Source organism: Dasypus novemcinctus, chromosome 23 (genome assembly GCF_030445035.2).
Source record: "Dasypus novemcinctus isolate mDasNov1 chromosome 23, mDasNov1.1.hap2, whole genome shotgun sequence".
Classification (NCBI taxonomy): domain Eukaryota; kingdom Metazoa; phylum Chordata; class Mammalia; order Cingulata; family Dasypodidae; genus Dasypus; species Dasypus novemcinctus.
This window is the reverse complement of record NC_080695.1, coordinates 15165482-15187064: the sequence shown is the minus strand read 5'-3', so window position 1 is coordinate 15187064 and position 21583 is coordinate 15165482. Positions and strand designations below refer to the sequence as shown.

The 21583-nt window shown below is 54.2% G+C and overlaps 4 protein-coding genes across 6 annotated transcripts; 2 read left to right on the top strand and 2 right to left on the bottom strand.

The window, feature by feature from the left end:
* Positions 1–183: 183 nt before the first annotated feature.
* Positions 184–6044, top strand: TAF6 (TATA-box binding protein associated factor 6). Of its 2 annotated transcripts, none has more exons than XM_004458354.5 (15): positions 184–261; positions 1358–1572; positions 1675–1761; positions 1904–2057; positions 2230–2286; positions 2394–2513; positions 2749–2894; positions 2990–3067; positions 3179–3280; positions 3364–3546; positions 3827–3901; positions 4027–4152; positions 4599–4772; positions 5062–5259; positions 5520–6044. In XM_004458354.5, exons 2-15 carry the CDS (start codon positions 1417–1419, stop codon positions 5898–5900), a joined length of 2037 nt encoding a protein of 678 aa, XP_004458411.1. In that variant the 5' UTR covers positions 184–261; positions 1358–1416; the 3' UTR covers positions 5901–6044. The 2 variants fall into 2 exon arrangements, with proteins under 2 accessions (XP_004458411.1, XP_004458412.1); XM_004458355.5 differs by having other exon boundaries at positions 211–261; positions 1394–1572.
* AP4M1 (adaptor related protein complex 4 subunit mu 1) lies at positions 4230–9921 on the bottom strand. The gene is made up of 15 exons (XM_004458353.5): positions 9716–9921; positions 9542–9630; positions 9110–9216; positions 8937–9033; positions 8687–8797; positions 8512–8592; positions 8239–8301; positions 8075–8141; positions 7919–7972; positions 7635–7741; positions 7432–7526; positions 7096–7140; positions 6830–6880; positions 6594–6705; positions 4230–6418 (listed from the first exon to the last, which is right to left on the bottom strand). Exons 1-15 carry the CDS (start codon positions 9771–9773, stop codon positions 6194–6196), a joined length of 1362 nt encoding a protein of 453 aa, XP_004458410.1. The 5' UTR covers positions 9774–9921; the 3' UTR covers positions 4230–6193.
* Positions 9922–9952: 31 nt separating this feature from the next.
* On the top strand, positions 9953–17078 carry MCM7 (minichromosome maintenance complex component 7). 2 transcript variants are annotated; one of them, XM_004458351.4, is made up of 15 exons: positions 9953–10215; positions 11370–11449; positions 11601–11765; positions 11918–12042; positions 12115–12295; positions 12544–12681; positions 12991–13140; positions 13326–13440; positions 13530–13661; positions 13900–13983; positions 14313–14706; positions 14953–15036; positions 15532–15700; positions 16483–16592; positions 16713–17078. In XM_004458351.4, the coding sequence occupies exons 1-15, from the start codon at positions 10185–10187 to the stop codon at positions 16912–16914; spliced, it is 2160 nt and encodes a 719-aa protein (XP_004458408.1). In that variant the 5' UTR covers positions 9953–10184; the 3' UTR covers positions 16915–17078. The 2 variants fall into 2 exon arrangements, with proteins under 2 accessions (XP_004458408.1, XP_004458409.1); XM_004458352.5 differs by lacking the exon at positions 9953–10215 and adding an exon at positions 10655–11165.
* Positions 17079–17754: 676 nt separating this feature from the next.
* Positions 17755–20693, bottom strand: COPS6 (COP9 signalosome subunit 6). The gene is made up of 10 exons (XM_004458356.5): positions 20581–20693; positions 20235–20360; positions 19865–19996; positions 19455–19543; positions 19294–19356; positions 18956–19003; positions 18754–18868; positions 18573–18665; positions 18381–18481; positions 17755–18251 (listed from the first exon to the last, which is right to left on the bottom strand). Exons 1-10 carry the CDS (start codon positions 20645–20647, stop codon positions 18111–18113), a joined length of 975 nt encoding a protein of 324 aa, XP_004458413.1. The 5' UTR covers positions 20648–20693; the 3' UTR covers positions 17755–18110.
* Between the last annotated feature and the right edge of the window lie 890 nt (positions 20694–21583).

The window sequence follows — 21583 nt, the reverse complement described above, 5'->3', positions numbered from 1 at the left end:
GGCCACAGTTTTGTCGCGCCTGCTGCAGGTCCTGCCTGCCGAGTATTGAAGAAATAAGTTGAAGTATCTGGGACAGGAGAGCGTGCTTCTCACACATGGATATGTTTCTATTAAATATAATTTAATACTTTGAGCCTAAGGAATTTATTCCGGCTCTGGGAAAAGGAGGTGGATTGCTCTCCATCTCTGCCCGGACCTGTTCCCGTGAGGGGGCGGGGCCAATATGGCGCCGGGCGCCGGGTGAGCGGCGCTTGGGCACCGGTGAGAAGTTATTCCTGCGCTTGGCGCTTAGCTGGCAGGGGCGGATCTGGGTGATACCGGGAACGAGACCCCTTGAGGGACTCCTGTGGGATCGGGAAGAGGACGGTTGGCTGTGTATCCATGCGCGGGGGGCCTCCCGTGCCTGCGTTTGCAATGGGAGATGTTGGGAGAGAGTTCGCAGAGCCTTTAGTGCGGTACCCATTGCCTGGGGGCCTTCCCTCGGCTTCACTGTTGGGAAAACTCCTATACCACCTAAGACTTCCTTTCCCCTGGGAAGCCCTCCTGCCACTTCCAGCGGCCTGAAGCTCCCGAAGCTGTAGCGTGTCATATGAGCCTTTATTGGACGCCTACTGTCTACGGGTTCCAGTGCGGGGGTAGCATGAAAACACGCAAACAGTCACACTCCAGTAGGACGTGTTCTGGAAAGGACCAGGTCCTGGGGACAACGGCGGGGAAATGTTCTCCGTAGGGAAATAGGGTGGCTTCACCTAGGGTCAGAGAGTACCGCTCATGTTGATTCGGTATTGTCTGGCAGCCCTAAGCGCGCATTGGATGCTCATGGTCATGAATTTCAAGTGAGAACTGGCCAGCACGGTTGTACCTCTCATCATGTCCAGTGTGTGAGCATGTAGGCTCAAGAGTGGAGAGTTCTATAACCGCGATTGTATTTCTGTCTAGTATAGGTAGGGGAGATGAAGATATATGCTTAACAACCTTCAGGGGAAAGGCCTCGTGCACACTATACAGATGTGAAAACCAAAGCTGGGAGAACTTAATTTGTCCAAGTAATACAGCTAGGTAATGATAGAGCTGGGTTTTAAATTCAGGTCTGTGTCCATTCTACTCTACATCGTCGTTTGTACAGTGCCTGCCATAAATGACAGCTCAGTCAACTGGACTGGATTCCTGCCTTTTTCTGTTGCAACTCAGTTCTGACTCACTCGGGAATGGACAGAAAACATTCCTAGTTCCTTCCCTCCTCCCATCTCCAGTGCCCCCCCCCCCCCCTTTGTGGTGGCTTCTCCTGACTGAAGTCCCTTTTCTTTGGGTCTCATAGTTCTTTTTATCTCTTCCACCTGCCCCGTCCTCCTGCCAGTTTCTCCATCTTTCCACTCTGGGGCATCGTCCTTAGGGGGAAGGAAGGAGAAGCTCAGGATGGCTGAGGAGAAGAAGCTGAAGCTCAGCAATACTGTGCTGCCCTCTGAGTCGATGAAGGTGGTGGCTGAATCAATGGGCATCGCTCAGATTCAGGAGGAGACCTGCCAGCTGCTCACAGACGAGGTCAGCTACCGTATCAAGGAGATTGCTCAGGTAACCTGGCCTCTCCACCCAGCCCTGCCTGGTATGGAGGATGTTCCCCAGATCTTCTTCCTCCCCCAGGTCTTGGGCTGATGTCTCTTCTCATACCCCCAGGATGCCTTGAAGTTCATGCACATGGGGAAGCGGCAGAAGCTCACCACCAGTGACATTGACTATGCGCTGAAACTAAAGAATGTCGAGGTGACTGGGACATACACAAAGGAGCAGGAGGACTGAGATGGGAGCAGGGTGGTGAGAGCCATCCTTTCAGACCCTGCCTTTGCCCTCAGCTCTGCCTCCACAGGCTTCCTTTTCATCCTTATCTCGCTCTCTCCTGCTGTAGCCACTATATGGCTTCCACGCCCAGGAGTTTATTCCATTCCGTTTCGCCTCTGGCGGGGGCCGAGAGCTTTACTTCTATGAGGAGAAGGAGGTTGACCTAAGCGACATCATCAATACTCCTCTGCCCCGGGTGCCCCTGGATGTCTGCCTCAAAGGTTGGAGGAGGGGAGAGCAGGATGGCAGGGAAGCGGGAAAGAAGGAGCAGTGCATATGGGTTTGGGGAGACTGATGAGTTGCAGGAAGGGGAAACAGGAACTAAAACACAGTGTAGAGTGGCTCACAGTGTCCCTCTAAAGGCAACTCAACTGTACACCTTCCTTCTTGCAGCTCATTGGTTGAGCATTGAGGGCTGCCAACCAGCTATTCCAGAGAATCCTCCTCCAGGTAACCTTCATGCCCAGAACCCAACCCCCTCTATCTCCTTCACCCATCTTCCATTACATCTCCGGCCACTCTCATCACTCCTCCTGCTGCAATTGCTTTCCCACCAGCTCCCAAGGAACAGCAGAAAGCTGAGGCCACAGAACCCTTGAAGTCAGCAAAGCCAGGACAGGAAGAAGATGGGCCCCTGAAAGGCAAAGGTCAAGGGGCTGCCCCAGCCGATGGCAAAGGTCAGTACTACTAGGCCATGCCTCTCCAGACTCCTGCCCCAAAGCCTGGTGGTCATTGGTAAAGTGGTGAGGTGAGGGCAGAGGGTGAGCACTCAGGCAAGAGCACAAGAGGATCAAGAGGCATAAAGGAAGCCAGGTCTCCTTAGGTGGGAGAAGTGGAAGCTTAAGGTTTGTCTAGGACTGAGGCCTCTTCCAGAGCTCTTTTTTTCCTAACTCATTTTCCCAATTCGCACAGGGAAAGAGAAGAAGGCACCACCCTTGCTGGAGGGGGGCCCTTTGCGTCTGAAACCCCGAAGTATCCACGAACTGTCTGTGGAGCAGCAGCTTTACTACAAGGAGATCACAGAAGCCTGTGTGGGGTCATGTGAGGCCAAGAGAGCGGTGAGGGCCCCACCGTCCTGCCTCCTCTCTGAGGCCCCACGAAGTCCTCTCTATGGTCCCTGTCCCTACCTCACCTGCCTCCTTTCCTCCCACAGGAAGCGCTGCAGAGCATTGCCACAGACCCGGGGCTCTACCAGATGCTGCCTCGATTCAGCACCTTCATCTCAGAGGGGGTGAGAAGATGCAGGAAGGCCAGGACTTAGGAGGAGGTTCCGAGGGGCGAGGAGGTGGCAGATGCAGCTCACTGGGGGGGCCTCACTGCCCCTTCGCTCTCCTGCCCTCAGGTCCGGGTGAACGTGGTGCAGAACAACCTGGCCCTGCTCATCTATCTGATGCGCATGGTGAAAGCATTGATGGATAACCCGACCCTATATCTAGAAAAATATGTGAGTGGCCCTGCCCGCCCACCTCTCTTCCCAGGGCTCGGGGACAGTTGTCAGGACCAGCTGATTCGCCACTCCTCCCTCAGGTGCATGAGCTGATTCCAGCTGTGATGACCTGCATTGTGAGCAGACAGCTGTGCCTGCGACCAGATGTGGATAACCACTGGGCACTCCGTGACTTCGCTGCCCGCCTGGTGGCCCAGATCTGCAAGCACTTCAGCACCACCACTAACAACATCCAGTCCCGGATCACCAAGACCTTCACAAAGGTGAGCACGGAGAACAGAGCACATGGAGTGTAAACGGGCCTCCATCACTGCTCCAGGGCTGTCAGCTGAACCGGTGGGGGGTCAGGTATGGCAGGGGGGAATGACCCTGAAGGCAAGGTGCCCAGGGAAGGGGACTGGAATTGTGGTGGTCTAGAGGACGTCCGCCTTAGCAGTAACATCTTAACGATTTACAAGGAAAGTGTGCTTATGGTACTTGGGTCTTAGCCATTAGCTCTTTTTAGATCCCTTTACCTGAATTTATTTTTCCTTCCCCATACAGAGCTGGGTGGATGAGAAGACTCCATGGACAACTCGTTACGGCTCCATTGCAGGCCTGGCAGAACTGGGACACGATGTTAGGCCCCAGTGGGGAAGAACTGGGGGAGGGAGACAGTCATGAAGTTACAAAGTCCAGCCCCCTCAGTGGGATCACAGCTGGGTGGTGACCCCATGGCCCTGGCTTTCCCCCCTTCCTAACAGGTGATTAAGACTCTGCTTCTGCCAAGGCTGCAGCAGGAGGGGGAGCGGATCCGCAGCGTCCTGGATGGCCCCGTGCTCAGCACCATTGACCGGATTGGAGCGGACCACGTGCAGAGCCTCCTCCTGGTGACCGGAGCCCCTGCCCTGCCCTCGTCCCACCCATCCCTCCACACTCACACTGTGTTCAGGAAGCAAAAAGCGTGTTCTGTTCCAACACTCTCATTTATTCAGAGCACACCTCCAAGTCCAAGACTGTTTTGCAGGTGGGAAGACTGAGGCACAGAGGGATAAAGTAAGAAATAAGGCGTCTGGACTCTCAGCTGGTTACTTCTAGACAGCACTGCCCGATGCTTCCACATCACTCTAGGCCCACTTTGTGCAGGGCAAACTCTGTATGGGCCGACCACCACTAAGAGATGGTGACCCTCGTGCTTAGCAAATTCTCCCTCACAATGGTGGGAGCCTCCAACAGGAGCATAAGGAAATAAGGGGAAATCTCCTTTTCCACCTCTTCCCTACCACCCTTCTGAGTACCTGCCCTTCCTTTACATGCCTTTTCTTGGCCTCTGCAGAAACACTGTGCCCCAGTTCTGGCAAAGCTGCGCCCCCCACCTGACAACCAGGATGCCTATCGGACAGAATTTGGTTCCCTCGGGCCCCTCCTCTGCTCCCATGTGGTCAAGGCCCGGGCGCAGGCTGCTCTGCAGGCCCAGCAGGTCAACAGGACCACACTGACCATCACCCAGGTCAGTGCCAGGGGACGGGCGACCAAGTGGGAGAGCTGAGAGTGGATGAGAGAACACCGGGGCAGGGCAGAACTGTGGTTTTCGTCAGGACTGGGCCTTGCGCAGACATTCAGATCTTAGCTTTCACTTTTATTTTAAAATCCATGGCCTTCTGGCTCACAGTCCTGGGGGAGTCCAGGTTTCCTTAGTGCACGATGCCCCAACCCCAGATAAAAACCAGAGAAGCCAGCTTTCCTGCTAGGCTCTCCTTTTTCTCAGATGTTAACAATCTTGCCTCTTCTCCCTGCAGCCCCGGCCCACACTGACCCTCTCCCAGGCCCCTCAGCCTGGGCCTCGCACCCCTGGCTTGCTAAAGGTCCCTGGCTCCATCGCTTTGCCTGTCCAGACACTGGTGTCTGCACGAGCTGCTGCCCCTCCTCAGCCTTCCCCTCCTCCAACCAAGTTTATCGTAATGTCATCATCCTCCAGTGCCTCATCTACCCAGCAGGTATGTGGGACATGTGGGACGAGGGGCTGGTGAGGACTGCACCTCCACTGAGGGGCCCAGGTCATCTCAGAGTGCCCTAGTGGGCACCAAAGACAGGAGATGGAAGGGGTCATCTGTGGGGTGCCATGAGGCTGTCACTGCTCAGCCTGACAAGGCCCTTGAGCTGGCAAGAGTCTGTGATGAGGGCTATGACCCCAGTCCTCTGGAGAAAGACCCTCTGGGGGGGGGCAGCTCAAGGCCCTGCCTTTTCTTTCTCCCAGGTCCTGTCCCTCAGCACCTCGGCCCCCGGCTCAGGCTCTACCACCACCTCTCCTGTCACCACCACAGTCCCCAGTGTGCAGCCCATCGTCAAGCTGGTCTCCACGGCCACCACTGCACCACCCAGCACTGCCCCCTCTGGTCCAGGCAGCGTGCAGAAGTACATCGTGGTCTCTCTTCCCCCCACAGGGGAGGGCAAAGGAGGCCCCACCTCCCACCCTTCTCCAGTTCCTCCTCCCTCGACATCCCCTTCACCCCTCGGGGGCAGTGCCCTCTGTGGGGGAAAACAGGAAGCTGGGGACAGTCCCCCTCCAGCCCCAGGGACTCCAAAGGCCAATGGCTCCCAAGCCCCTGGACCTGGCTCCCCACAGCCTGCTCCTTGATGCTGTCACTTATCTGCTGTCTTCTACAGATACCCACACACACATAAACGCACATGCACGGCCAGGGGAAAGACGTAGCTTACTTCTTCCCCTTTCTTTTTGATATTGTACAGTCAGTTCCTCAGAATAAAAGCCTGATTTATATGTTTTGATCCACTTCAGTCCTTCCTGCATCAGATACCACACAGGGCTCAAGTCCATCGAGCTCTCCTGGCCTCTTCCTGTCCAGACCCACAGCCATAGGTCAGAAGGCTGGAGCACACTTTGCTGCCTGAGTCCCAGTCTGGAGGTCTTCAGATCCGAATGACATAGGCGTCGCTGTGGCTTAGGTGCCGCACCCACTTGTGGGGGTTGGCATTGCCGCAGGGTCTGAAGGAAAGCCTGAGGAAGCGCACCTGGAGGCCGGAGCACGTGTGCCGGGGAAGCTCAAAGGAGAGGCTGGCCGGGCCCAGCCCCAGAGGAGGGGTTGGGGTGGAGGGCCCATGGCCAGGAGGCCCTGAGAGACCTGGGACATCCATCTATGAAGAGAGAGGCAGAAGAGGGGTACTGAAGAGTTGGAAGGGAGGGGGCACAGGGAGTCAAAAGGCCAGGACACAAACGACACTGTAGAGTAATGCAGCAGCTGCATCGGGAGGGGTGGTCAGGGCTGGAAACTGAGGCTGCAGAAGCTGTTAGAGAATCAAGAGCTGATACCTGGAAAAGGCCTGAAAGCTGAGAGCCTCCTTGGACGCGAGGTAGGTCCCAGCGAAGGGCTCCCTCCCCTAGCTCTGCCTTCTGTTCCGGGCTGCTCAGCTCCTGAGATAGGCTGGGGTTTGGAGAGGAAAGAGGCTGAGCTCAGCCTCTGCCTTCCTGGGGGATAGGCCAATTGTCCCCTCCTCCCCAGGGCTATCCTGCCTCCACCCGCCTCCCTATAGCACACACAGGCTAACCTGAGCACCCCTCGCGGCAGGGGAAGATGCAGCCTGACGTTGAGTGCTTGGCTACGAGGAAGAAATGACCAAAATCAGCTTCAGGAAGCCCACCTTCCTTTAGTGTCACACCTAGGCATCAGCACAGATGCCACCATCATTCCCTTCCCAGACTCTAAGAGCCTCTAACTAAATTGGATAGTGAGGTTGGTGGATCAAGGAGGAAGCAGTTTATCTTGACCATCTCCTAGTCCACATAGCCACAGTAGCCCTGACCACACTCTTACCTCTTTGAAGGTAGATCACATCGTAACTTCAGATAAACCTGGAGCCTGGGTGAAAGAATAAAATAGTACTACTGGGACATGTTCAACTGGCTCCTCCCCATTCCCCACCCAGGGCCTCCCTGCATGGCTGTGCAGGTTGTGCCCAAGGAGAAGAGGAAAAATGACGAGATCCAGCCCAACGCCACTGGCCACGCTTTGCCTACGTGGGCTGAGCCCTCTTGGGAGGGGTGCCCCTTGCTGATCTGCATCCTCCCTTAACAATCTCTCTGGACTTAGAAATATAAGTATACTGGCTGGGGTTCCAGAGAAGTTCTAGACCAGAAGAAATGGTCTCACCTGCCAGAGCCTCGGTCCCACTGCACAGAAGGAAAGAGCCGGAAGGGGAGAGGGGAAGGAAGGTCATCTGAGAGTTGGTACCGCATCACAGTCAGCTGAAACCAAAGAGGAGTGGAGGTCAGTTTGGTCTCCTTACACCTGAACTGCCTCCCTTCCCCCAGGAGGCGGAACACGCTGGGTAATGCTGGGCCACACGTCTAGACCTCTCCCTGAGGTGGCTGCAGGCGCATGATTCGATGAGACTCGAATTCGTCCAGATGCACAGAGCTGTGAAATGAGACCTCATCGACCCGAATTCCTGGTCCATAACCTGGAAAAAGAGAAGACCCCTCCCTTAACCTACTTTGGAAAAGAAAAGCAGGGAGGGGGATCCTTCTCTCACACCCAAATGCCCTTGCCTGGGCCTGGTGTAAGCTAATCCAACTTCTCTCTATAAAATCTTTGGTAAACACCTACACTTAGCAGAGAAGACCTGCTTCCTCCTCACCTCTCAGTTCTGACTTCCCCACGCAAAATTCCTCTGTCAAGCCAATGCGCATCTCTGTCAGAGGAAAGAACATCGGAAAAGTCACCAAACACCACCACATGTGCCGCCAAGGAGCCTGTCCCACCCGGGCCTGTGTCCAGTATGCAGACTTCTCACCAGAGCCGCTGGGAAGAAAGCTCTTGAGTCGGATCTCCCCCTGCACATCCACCTTCAGTAGTGAGCCCTGAGAGGAGGAGGTTAATGCCCAGAATCATGACCTCTCCAACATGTCTCCCAAATACCACCTGTCTTCAGCTCTGGGGCTTGGAACCCAAACTTACATTAGACGCTATCAATACAGACAATCTCTCGACCACATCTAAAAAAACTTCGTTCTTCTGACTCTGAGAAAGAGAGACATTTTAGGTGGTTGAAGGCTGAATGGCCTACATTCTAAGATGAATGCAGTTGAGGTGAGGACCCCAGGGGTGGAGACCTGGAAGGGAAGGGGACGATGCCCAGATCTAGGGGAGGTGCAAAGACATGGCTGGATCTTGGACCCTGGGACGCCAGAACAAAAATGGAGGACCTGAGCTTGCGAATCCCTCCCTTACCTGGTCAGAGCGACTGGTCAGGACAGGGCGGCTAGCTGCACTGCTGGGAGCCACCTTGCTCTGTTGCGTCTCAGCTCCAAACTGTAAGGTACCCCAAGTAAGTATTCCTCTGGTTTGATGCTCCTGGCCAGCCCTTCTTCTCCCTCTCTGCCCTCTTCTTTTTTCCTCTACTGACCAAACCAACACTGCTGAGGTCAAAGAGGCTGAAGGGCTTGCTGACCACCGCTTCTGTCTGGATGAAGTTCCTCAGTATCTCCGTGGATGTGGTCTGTACATAGCCGTAGTCCTGTTAGTGAAAGGAGGAGTCTGGGGTGGTTAGTGGAGGAAAAGAGTGAGAAAGGAGTGGGCTTAGGCTCCCAACAACAGGCTTCTGTGGGTCAGAGTGGATCTACCCTCAGGGGAACAGCAGCCAAGTGAGGGCTTACCAGCACTTCGTCTAGAAGTTCATAGACCAGAGCCACATTGCGGGAGATGGTCCCCTCGCTGAGGGAGCCACAGTAGTCACCCAGGAGAGTGGCTAGCCTGAGGAAACAAAAGGAGTGTGCATCATCTCCTCCTCTCAGATCCCCACTGCCCGGCCAGGCCCAGCCCTCCTCACCGGGAGAGCAGCTCTAGGAGGCTGAAGGGAGAAACGTTTTCTGAAGTTGTGGCCACTAAGTAGAGGCCACTGTGTCTGATGTGAATAAAATGACGGTCGTCGTGGTGCTGAGACAGAAACGGAAAAGAGTTGTGGAGGTAAAGAGCTGGCAAAGCTGAGTTCATATCCTGGTTCCCCTAGTTGCCAGCAGTGTGACTGGGCGACGTGTAAAACCTCCCTAAGCCCCAACTTCCTCTGTGTAAATTGGGGTAACAGCAGGGCCGACCCTAGAGACAGGTAAAAAGCTATGCCTGCTGCACTGCTACAGCTCATTAAGCGTTCATATTACTGGGAGGACTGTACCCCCCAATCGAAAGATCTCAGGGGTACAGCCCTGGGAGGAGGAGGAGGCGTCGCCCACCCAGCCCCCAACCAGGGCCCGCGGGTGGTTACCATGACAACCGGGGACTCGTCTCCAGGCAGTCCCGTCAGCTTCCGGTAGAAGAGCTCGGCCACATCCCTGCCGCCACTGTCCCCGCGGACTGAGCGGGTGGAAGCGCAGTTAAGGAGCCGGCGGTGCAGGGCGACCTGGGGCCCTACCCCCCACACCCCGCGCGCCAAGGATACAGTCTTTGTAGATGAGAGGGTCCCCCTTGGAGGACAGAATGAAGAACTGGGAAATCATGGCCGCTCTGGAGAGTAGACTAGACTCTAGACCGCGAAACCTGGGCCTGCCCCGCCCTGCAGCCCCGGAACAAAAGGACGCGCGGGGGCCGGCCCCTCCGGCGCGAGGCTTGCCCGCCCCCCTGCCCCGCGGGCCGCCCGGCGCCACCCCGCCCCCCGCGGCCGCGGGCCGCTCTGCGCAGACTCGCCCGGCGATTGGCTCGGGCTGGGGGCGACCCCGGGCGGCCGCGGGAGGGAGGGGCGGGGGGGCTGGTCTTCCCGATTGGCCCGCGCCAAGCGGCGCCGGTCACGTGGGGCGCGACGTTTCGCGCCAATTTCGGTTGCTCGGCGGCCGTCTAGCGCGCAGACGTTCTTCGCTTCCCCGGAGTGAGTCCCGCGCCCGCCAACTGCTGCCGCGCGGCCCCGGGCGGCGATGGCCTTGAAGGACTACGCGCTCGAGAAAGGTGAGGGCCCGCCAGCCCGGAGGGGCGCCCTGCACCGGCACCTCCCGGTCAGCGCCCGCCGCTGGGGGCCGGGCTCCTCGGGGGCCGGGGGCGGCGGGGCTGAGGCCGGTGGTGGCGGAGAGGCGCTCCGGCAGCCTCGGGGTCGGAGGGAAGCCGGTAACCCTGGAGGGGTCGGAGAGCCGACTTGTGCCTCCAGAGCGGGAGCGCGCGCGCGGGCGAGAGCCGGGCGCCGGGCGGCTGTGCCTGGGGGCTGTCTGGCCTCAGGGACGGGGACCCCGGGGCCTGCTTCCCGCCGGCTGTGGGCATTCAGAAGTTCCCGCGTACCCCGGAGACGCGCCGAAACCCTCGGGGCGGGAAGAGCAGGGCCGCTGCGCCCTCGGATTGGCTCTTGCGGGCCAGCCTCCGAGCGGAAGTGGAGACGGGACGGAAGTTGCGCGCTGCGGCTGGAGGGCGTGTCGTGTGTAAACAGTGTCCCTCCGCGCGCGGTAGCCGCGGAGAGAGCGGCTTAGGGTGGGGGCGTGTCTGGAATTAGGAGGCCTAGTGGGCGCTCGAGAGAGGAGGTAGTGGGGAGGGACAGAGTGGCCTTGACGTGTCGGCCAGTGGCCCGATGGGCTCCCGCCTTGGGCGGAGGAATCCCAGGCTGTGAGGCGGCTGGATTTGGGGCCCATGTGCTTCTTTGTTTACTAAGAGCGGAAGCAGTGGCGGAGAGAGGGGGTGGGATGGAGGATGGGCCTAGTGGCGGGGAGCCCCGTGAGAGCAGAGATTTAGGGGACCGAGAGAAAAGGGGGGATCACATGGGTGGAGGAAAAGCCGAGAACCAAGAGATCTGGGTATGCTGTGGGGTAGGAAAAGGTACTGAGATTTTGAATTGTGGCAGCGACTGGGATTCCCCTGTGAGGAGAGTGTTGGATAACACTCCTAACTGCCAGGGATCCCTCATTCTTTACCAGGTAAGAACAGACTCTTGAAAAGGAGCGGTGGTCAGGTTTGGGAGAAATATGCAGGTTCACTTAAATGTTTATATATATATATAGTGACTAAAGATTTTCTTTTAAATTAAAATGTGGTTCAGAGAGTCCCATCAAAGGGGTTTGCATTTATGGTATCTGAAAAAAGAAGAGTGTGTTCTTTATTATCTTATATTTACATTTTAGAAAAGGCTAAGAAGTTCCTGCAAGAGTTTTATCAGGATGACGAATTTGGCAAGAAGCAGTTCAAGTATGGGAACCAGTTGGTAAGTCTAAAATTAGTTGGAGAGAATGTGGTATTGCTCTTACACTGTTCTTTTTCCCCCCACACATGCCCAGAGCTGTGCCCTGAGCATATAGTGACTACTGAACAAGGTACACTGGACTCTAAAGTGTCACTGTCATTTCTCCTCCCAGGTCCAACTGGCTCATCGGGAACAAGTGGCTCTGTACATGGACCTGGATGATGTAGCTGAGGAGGACCCTGAGTTGGTGGACTCAATTTGTGAGAATGCCAAGCGCTATGCAAGGATTTTTGCTGATGCTGTACAAGAGCTGTTACCTCAGTACAAGGAGAGGGAGGTGAGTGGTTGGAGAATAATACAGGACAAGGAAGTTACGTTTGTGTTGAGAAGTTTCTCAGCTGGCATGAGAGAGGCATTGGCTTCTACCTGGGGTCCTTGGTGGTCCCATTTTCCCCTTCCTGCCACTAGTTTTCTTTCTTTCTCTTTTAGGTGGTAAATAAAGATGTTCTAGATGTTTACATCGAGCACCGACTGATGATGGAACAGCGGAGCCGGGACCCCGGAGCAGCCCGAAGCCCCCAGAACCAGTACCCTCCTGAGCTCATGCGCAGATTGTGAGTCGTCTCTAGGGAAGGGTGAGGAACTTGTTCTCCAGGACCCTGCTAATGTCTGCTTTCCCTGCTTAGTGAGCTGTACTTTCAAGGCCCAAGCAGCAACAAGCCTCGTGTGATCCGGGAAGTACGGGCTGACTCTGTGGGGAAATTGGTAACTGTGCGTGGAATTGTCACTCGAGTCTCAGAGGTCAAACCCAGGATGGTGGTGGCCACTTACACTTGTGACCAGTGTGGGGCAGAAACCTACCAGCCGGTACGTGAGGAACGGGAAGGTATTTAACTGCTGGCAATTGTTTTGTTTTCTTTTTTGGCTGGCAGTTTTTGTAAGATTAGTTTTGCCTGTCATTTTCTTTGCCTTACTGTTTGTTTTCTCATTTCCTGGTATGTGGTCATGCTTGTCACTATTGACATAGAATAAATGTTCTTAACACCTCTGTGACTCAAGGGCCTGCCTATAAGGGGCTTTTGACTTTTTTCTATGCTTCACTTTTCAAATCCTAGATCCAGTCTCCTACTTTCATGCCTCTGATCATGTGCCCAAGCCAGGAGTGCCAAACCAATCGCTCAGGAGGGCGGCTGTACCTGCAGACGCGCGGCTCCAAGTTCATCAAATTCCAGGAGATGAAGATGCAAGAACATGTGAGTTTGGGCTGTTCAGCCCAGAAGAGGTGGAGCAGGAAGTCTGCTTGTATCTTGCAGTCACTTGAGTGGTGAAAAAAGAAGGGAGGAAAATAGGGAAAGAGAAGCCACCTAGAGCAGGTGGGACGTGAACTTGAGCCGAAACTTTCTTACTGCGTTAGGAAGAGGTAAAGGAGGTCTTGGCATCCCTCCTAGGCTTGTCTCAGGCTGGTAGGCTGAGGGAAGTAGAAGAGTGGGGTGCCTGGGCAGGAGGGTTGACTTGTTATAGCTTACATTCATTTTTCTTTCCCCTATGTATCCCACCTCTAGAGTGACCAAGTACCAGTGGGAAATATTCCTCGTAGCATCACAGTGTTGGTAGAAGGAGAGAACACAAGGATTGCCCAGCCTGGAGATCATGTCAGCGTCACTGGTATCTTCTTGCCAGTCCTGCGCACCGGGTTCCGACAGGTGGTACAGGTAAGAAAGGAAACTTGGGATAAGGAGGAAATGTTGCCTTTTCCCTCTCACCCACTCACTCTCCACCCCCACAGAGAAAGTTATCAACAGCAAATACCAAATGAGACTGTAAAAAAGTTAGGGAATCAACAGTGCATGGGCAGGCTAAAAGGATGTCATTCAGATTCCAACGTTTTCTTGCCAAGGGTTTACTCTCGGAGACGTACATGGAAGCCCACCGGATTGTGAAGATGAGTAAGAGTGAGGACGATGAGGCCGGGGCTGGGGAGCTGAGCAGGGAGGAACTGAGGCAGATTGCAGGTGAATAGCCAGGGGAAAGCTTGGGAGTCTTTGAGTTTCTTCCTAGCTCTTTTTTCTGAATGATTTCTATAATTGTAACTTTTTTGTAGAGGAAGATTTCTATGAAAAACTGGCAGCCTCCATTGCCCCAGAGATATATGGCCACGAAGATGTGAAGAAGGCGCTGTTGCTCCTGCTAGTGGGAGGTGTGGATCAGTCTCCTCGAGGCATGAAGATCCGAGGTAGGAGAGGAGAGCCTCAGGGTCAACGTGGTCATTGGAGGTGGAACAAGGAACATGTGGACTGGTGTCCTTAGAGGTCACACACAGCATAAAGATGCACATCTTGGCTTTATTGGTCAGGGTGAGCTTAGAACTAATGTTGCCTCTTGGTGGGGGATCAGGGATGAACCTCAAAAGTATTTTCTCTGTTGGGTAACTTGCATTGGGAGAGGTCACTTGGGGTCTCCCCTCCCTCTAGGCAACATCAACATCTGTCTGATGGGAGATCCTGGTGTGGCCAAGTCTCAGCTCCTGTCTTACATTGATCGACTGGCCCCCCGCAGTGAGTAATCTGACCCAGGAGAGGAGAGCAGAGGGATAGGGCCCACAGTATTGTTCTTTCTGTCCGGTGGGGAGTCAGAAGGGGAGAGTGGGGGCGGGGGGGCAGGGAGCAGGTCTTGGGGAGGGTTGGTGGCAGGGAAGAGAGGTGTTGCCAGCACCGAAACACCCACATGTCAACAGCTGCCTCAGGTGCTTCTAGGGCAGGTAGAGAGAACAGTTCCAGGGCAGGCCTTACCTCACTGTTCCTTTTTTGTGTCCTTTGTTCCTTGTTTCCTTCATTTTCCATATTCTTTTGCTAAATGTTCTTTTCTTCCTGACCTTCCCATTCAGGCCAGTACACAACAGGCCGGGGCTCCTCTGGAGTGGGACTCACAGCAGCTGTGCTGAGAGACTCGGTGACTGGAGAACTGACCTTAGAAGGTGGGGCCCTCGTGCTGGCTGACCAGGGCGTGTGCTGCATCGATGAGTTTGACAAGATGGCCGAGGCCGACCGCACAGCCATCCATGAAGTCATGGAGCAGCAGACCATCTCCATTGCCAAGGCGGGCATCCTCACCACTCTCAATGCCCGCTGCTCCATTCTGGCGGCTGCCAATCCTGCCTATGGGCGCTACAACCCTCGACGCAGCCTGGAGCAGAACATACAGCTTCCTGCTGCGCTCCTCTCCCGGTTTGACCTCCTCTGGCTGATCCAGGACCGGCCCGACCGGGACAACGATTTGCGGTAGGTACAGCTTAGCACTCATCTTGAAGCATGGGATTGGGATCAGAAGAGCCCTCTCCTCTCACAGCAGGGCACCAGCTCTTAGGAAATGGAGGGTCAGGGCTAAAGTGCTTATGAGGGTTCTCTGGGGAAGTTTTCCCTGCACGCTGTTAGTGGTGGTGGGGCTGAGGGTGGGATATTTAAGAATGAGGGCACGGGGTATGTAGCACCAAGGGGGTTACTTCTCTCCACCTCCACTCTTCCCAGGTTGGCCCAGCATATCACCTATGTGCACCAGCACAGCCGACAGCCCCCTGCACAGTTTGAACCTTTGGATATGAAGCTTATGAGGTAGGAGAGCTGGGTAAGAACTAGTAGGCTTCAATCCAGTCACTGTGAGCCTCCTGAAAAGCTTTGTGTATTCCTCAGGTCACTGTCCTGAGTCTGGCCCTGTGCCTACATGTCCTCCCCCATGTGTCAGGATTCTGCCTTTCACACATGTCACACCCTAACCCCAGTCTTAGGGCTGAAGCAGCTGCCAGCTTGGGGCAGAGCTGGCTCCTGTTCCGTGAATATGTCACCTTCACTGTTTTCTCCTTGGGGTCTGCAGGCTTTTGGTGACTCCTCAGGTTTCCCCCCCCCCATTTTACCTTCCCCCTTTCAAGTGTCTAGGTTGGAAATAATTTGAAATGCACTATGGCTATACTATTTGGAGAAATTTATCAATGATAGTCAAGCTAAGCAAATAATCATCCGCTGATTTGTCTTTCCCAGAGTTTTCTTAAAGGGCAATCCTCTACTCCTGGCTTCCCTTTTCCACTTTCCCACAAACCCTGTCCCCCACAGGCGTTACATAGCTATGTGCCGCGAGAAGCAGCCCACCGTGCCCGAGTCTCTGGCTGACTACATCACAGCAGCATATGTGGAAATGAGGCGAGAGGCTTGGGCCAGCAAAGATGCCACCTACACCTCCGCACGGACCCTGCTGGCTATTCTGCGACTTTCCACTGCTCTGGTGAGTGCTCAGCCCCAGCAGTGCTGGGGATGGGTCATAGTTTTGCCTTGCCTTTATGTGTGCACCCTCCCAGCTGCTGCTTCCCTCCCACTCAGGCCCTGCTGGGGCTAAAGTGCTGACAGTGCAGATAGTGGTCCTCTCCGTGCTACCGCACTGTGGGTACTTGCTGCTCCGGCAGGGCACGCACAGCGTCCACGGAGGGAAAGGTCTTCTCCTTGCTTCTCAAACCTCCCTGAGGGTGTGTGTGGTGTTAATTTCATTCCCTGTGTCCTTGAGCCTGTGCTGGAGCCTTCAATTCTGTCCTCACATCTTGGACCTTAGTCCTGGGGGCTCCAAAGTGCTGTTCGTGCAGGTAGTGTGATTACCTGACCTACTGCTGAGCTAGCACTTCCCGAGCCCCTGGGACACGACCGCTCTGCCAGTTGCCTTCTTGGCTGAGCTCCCCAAGCTCCATCTGTGGTGGGGAGCCCAGTGGAGTTCAGAAGGGTCTGGTCTCCCTCACAGGACAGCTGAACACCGGGACTGGCCAGTGTTGAGAGGCGGAGACTTGGGCAATTGCTGGACGCTGCCCTGGGCATTGCACTTGTCTCGGTCTGACAGGGCCGGCCCAACACAGCGGATGTTTGGGGGCGGTTCAGGGAGGGAGTCTCCACTTTTGTTGTTTCAGTAACAATTGGTTCTTGCCCAATCTTTCTTAAAGCCAGAGCAAGAGGGTTCCCTAACTCTGTTTGTTCCCTTCCCCTCTTCATTCCCATCTCTACCCTACCTGCCTTCCCTCTTAGGCAAGACTGCGAATGGTGGACATTGTGGAGAAGGAAGATGTGAATGAAGCCATAAGGCTGATGGAGATGTCAAAGGACTCGCTGCTAGGTGACAAGGGGCAAACAGCCAGGTGAGTGGTTCAGTGACGGATAAAATCAGGGCTCCCTTAACTTCCCAATTCTAACACTGACCATTGTTGCCTGTCGACCTTGGGTGTTGTTATCTATACGCCCACCCCTTTTCACTCCAGGACCCAGAGACCAGCAGATGTGATCTTTGCTACTATCCGTGAATTGGTCTCGGGGGGCAGAAGCGTCCGGTTTTCTGAGGCAGAGCAGCGCTGCATATCCCGTGGTTTCACACCTGCCCAGTTCCAGGCAGCTCTAGATGAGTATGAGGAGTTAAATGTTTGGCAGGTCAATACTGCCCGGACACGTATCACTTTTGTCTGACTCCAGCCTCGAGACGGGGGTCTACTCCGCACACCACAGGATCCCACCCCTGCTTTGAAAGGTCTAGTGATGTTTTTGAGTGGAAAGGAGAGCAGTGTTCCCTCTTTTCCCGGTTGTTGCACTTGTTCTATTCCTTTTGCTAATAAAGTGTGTGTTGATTGCCATCTTCTAATCTGGACTCATCTTCTGTTAAAATAGGGAATTGTGGGTTTTCTGGTTTCCTGTCTTGTTCCCTTGAATGTTTACCCTATTTCATATGTTCAGTAAATTCCCACTGAGTAAAGGCCTTCTCTGTGTCAGGCATTAATGCAGACACTGGGGGTGCAAAAAGGATTAAGTCCCTACAGTACAGAGGCTCTGCTGGGGCTGGATTTCTGCTGAGGTTCACTCCTGCTTCTATTATTCCCCTGTTTAGTCAGGTTTTAATTTTTAAACTGCTGCTATATGCCAGTGACTGTGTGAGGCTCTGCAGATAGAAGAGAAAGTTGGTCCTGAGTTTCTCTTCAGGCCCAACTTTTTCTTCTACCAAAATACTACTTCTATCTCCCTAGCTTCCACTAAGTCCTATTTAGGGGAGAGGAGGGTGGCCTATGGAGTTAGCACCAATAATCACCTCCCAGCAATCCCAATCTTTAAGACCACTTCCTTGTTCATCTTATCTTCTAAACCTCATAGGGTTGAGTTAAAACTGGGAGGCCTCATGTCAGTGTACCAAGTGTTCAATAAACGTACCTCCCTCTTCATACTTCAGTGTCCAAAGAATAAAAGCTTTGAGTTGTCCCTAAAATAAAAATGGGTTAAGAGCTCTCCTTTTTTTATGAAGTACACTGGATAAAGAAATCAGCTTGGAAAAGTATTTACCATGTTTATAGTGTTGACCTATGTAAACTGATGACATAGGGTAACATTAAAGGGCAGAACAAATATCACTCAGGTGGAAGCAGGTAGCCTTTGGCCCAATAGAAAAGTCCCTCTGACTGGACGTAGGGTCCCTTCAAGTGGCAGTGAACTCCTAAAGACTGGAGGTTGTCAAGAGCTGGTGACTAAGGGATTCATGCCTCTGAGCAAGGCTGGAATGAAGGACCTTGTTTAAGATCCTAGCTGAGAAAGCTGGTGCCCAACAGAGAGGACAGAGCCACTGGAAGGGGTGCGGAGGGGCTGCTCCCCTTTTATTAATGACGGGTTTAGTACCCTCATCAGAAGAAGAGCCCCCGCATACGCCTGCCGATGCCTTGTCGATCATAGAGGACGTTGAACTTGTTCACAAACTGGTTCATGGTGTTGCATGTTTTGGTGATGGTGCCGAGGTAGGCCATGAGCCCCACATCATTGCATTGCTGGGGGGGAGAGAAAGAGCCAGTTCCCCAGGGGACCCTTCATGATCTGCCCAGGGAGCACAGAATCCCAGGTCCTACATGCAAAAATGACACTAAGCCCTACCTCCCCATCTGGGGTTCTCCACTTACGTCATAAAAGTCTGTCTTGAACTTGTCTGTGCTGAGCACAGGGAGGCAGTGGCACAGGGCATAGGCCTCTCGTAGGATCTCATGGTTAAAGGGGACCTCTCCTAAAGGTACAAAAAGAGGCTGCATTAATACGGAGGCTGTCACTTCCTCAGGGCAGACAGAGGGACTACAAGTTCCAGAGAGGCATCCTACCCGCTTCAGAAGCTTTGACATATTCCAAGATGAGCTTGACCCGGCTGTGCAGCATCTTGATGGCACTGTGCTGTGCTATCAGGTGCTCAGCCACTGCAGGGGACAGGGAGAGGAGGCTGAGAAGGCACATGGCCGTACTCTCCACCCCCACTTCGAAGGAAGCCCCTCCGTCCTCCATTACCAGTGGAGTTCTCTCCACTGCCCGTTGCTGTCATTCGGGCCACATGGTCCACACCGATGCGTTCGGCTTCCTCTGTGGCCAGAGTGTAGGTCAGCTCGGCAAACAGCATTGTGGCCTACAGGGCAGGTATCCCACATAAGGATGGTCAAAAGCAGGCAACAGGCCAAGAGCAGGATCTGAGGGTTGAAGGGTAGGGTATTACCTCTCCATTGATTATATCGATGACAGACTCAAAAACGCTGACAGGAAGCTGTAAAGGAGATGGAGAATAGCTCTATCAGGTGCACCTGAACCTAAATTGTGTGCCAAGAACTGGGCTGGGTCCTACTAGTAGGATTATCCCCATTTTATATATGAAGAAAATGCAGCTTAGAGGGTAAAAGATTACCCCAGAGTCACAAAGGGGATAAGCAGTGGAATAGAGATTAGATTCAGGCATTCCCCCAACAGAACTGCCATGCAGTAAAAGCAGGGCTTGGAGATAAAAGACTGACAGTGATAGGCATGCCTTAACGTAGACATGGGGTCAGTATTACTCACATCTGTATGCTTGGTCATAGGGTTCAACTTAAGAAAGAGGGGACTCTCGATTATCTCACACACCTGGAAAAGGGAAGAGGGACAAGAAAGTCAAGCCCCATCTCCCCACTTCCCCTAATCCATTGTTTCTCTGCCCAGCATGCACATGTGAGCATGTATACCTGCTTATGGACGTGGATGTCGGAAGGGTCAGGCGGACCCCCTGTGGTATACCAACCCAGAAATTCCAGCTCCTTGAATACCTGTTTAACTGGAGAGGAAGGGGCCAGAGTACATACTATTTTTTTTTAACCATCCTTCCATCATTTGAACGTCCTGATGTACTTTCACCAGTTTCTCCATTCCCCTCTCAAATTCTGGCTTGGTTTAGAATTAATCCCTTCTATCCTGTCTCCTCATTTTCAGGTAATACCCAGATGTGTCTGTTTCCTGAGACCGCTTCAGCTACCCTATCACATCTTTCCCTTTCTTGGCCTCTTCTGCCTCCCCCTGCCAATCCTATCCATCTTATCTTATCCACCCTTTGCTTCTTACTCCCAATCCTCTCCCCACACTCCTGTTCCCCTCTCACACTGCTCCTCCTTGGTGTAATAATATTCCTTGTCAATGATAATCTTCTCTTCCACGGTGTGGGACAGCAGCTCAAATGAGTTCATCACCTCGATATTTCGGCCCTCCTGCTTCCCGATTAGAGCCCCAATCACTGAGGGGGGAAGAGAATGACACAGATAAGGTGAGAGTAAAAAATCCCAAATTCTACCTAATCACCTGGGGGAGGGAGGGGTCTCAGGTCAGTGCGACCCAAGTCTTGGGGATGCAGTGATCTGGGGAAGGGGGACAGTGTGCCTCACTAAAAGAAGGGAGTAGTTAATCGGATAAAGGCAACTACTTTGGGGAAGTCATCAAGAAGAGGGTGTTGGACAATTCTGCCAAACACTTACCCTGCATAGGCCGCCCCTCCTGGGAGCGCATGCGGATCCAATGGTCTGAGATGTTGAGAATGACAAGGGGATGAAGAGCGACTGAGACACTCCCAGTAACTCCGGAGGCCATCACGCTGGGGACTACTAAGGGTGGAGGAAAAGGAGAGAAAGTCAGAGTCCCGACCCACGTTCTTCCCTGGAAATGGGAATGGGGGACGGGAGAGCCGGGGCCCTAAATAGCTCCAGCAAGTAATTTCTGGGAGAGAGATTGCTGTTCCGCCTTCCTGACTTCTGCAGGGAGTCCAGTAAGGCCTTAATGCACCCCCAGAAGTGTCTCCAGAAGCCTCCTCGCACAATCCGTTACCTGCTGCATCCACCTCCATCCCGCTGCTCCCTCCGGTCCCGTTCGCTGCAGCAGCAGCCGCCGCCATTTTCCCTGCGCCCGCCAGCCTAGGCCCCGCCCCCTACCTCCCGGCTTCCGTAGGCCCGAGGCGCATGCTCAGTAGTCAGGTGGCGCGCGTCCACCTCGGCTCTGCGTGAGCTGACGTCGTGGCGGGCTGCCGTTGCCCTCCCGGTTCGGCAGACGCTGGCGACCCTCGGGGAGAGGAAGGCCGAGGCTTTCAAAGCCACAGAGCTCCACAGGTTTCGTAGGCTCTGGCCTGACCCCTCGCCTACGAGTGACCTTGAGCAAATAACAAACCCCCCACCCACACGCACACATTTTGTTTTTTTCTTAGTAGTAAAGTGGGACTAGAATGCCTAGTTCGTAAAGCTGTTGCAGAATGAATGGTCATGTTACTGCCTTCAGGGTACAAACCAAACTCCTGACTGCAGCCCGCAAAGCCCTGCTTGCTCTGGCCCCGGCCTGCCCGTGGGCCCTGGCCCAGTACTCTTCTACCCCCTTGGTCCAGTGCTTCAGCCACGTAGGCCTTGTTTGAGTCCCTCACCCGACAACTCACTCCCAACCAAGGGCTTGTTCATCACTGTATTGTCTGACCAAGACGGTACCTGACGCAAGGACACCTAAATACTTGTGAATGAATAATTTGGGGTGGAGCCTGGTCTCTAGCGGTTCCACCTGTGTCCCACCGTTATTCCTTCCAAACCTGGTACCCTTTACAGTATCAGGAATGTCCCCAGAATTTTCCAACCCTCCTCAACCTTCCCCTGCCTTCCTTCTCCAGCCGTTCAGAACTCACCTCTGGCAAACTTGGCCCACTACAGCCTTGTCTCTACTCCTAAGCAAGTTGCGTACACTGCCATTAGCCTCCCTGCTGCCCCTACAACTTGCCTGACTGGCTCTTTTAGTGTGTCTGTTCCTCCACCCGGAGTGTAAACTCCTGGAAAACAGATAGAGACCCTGACAG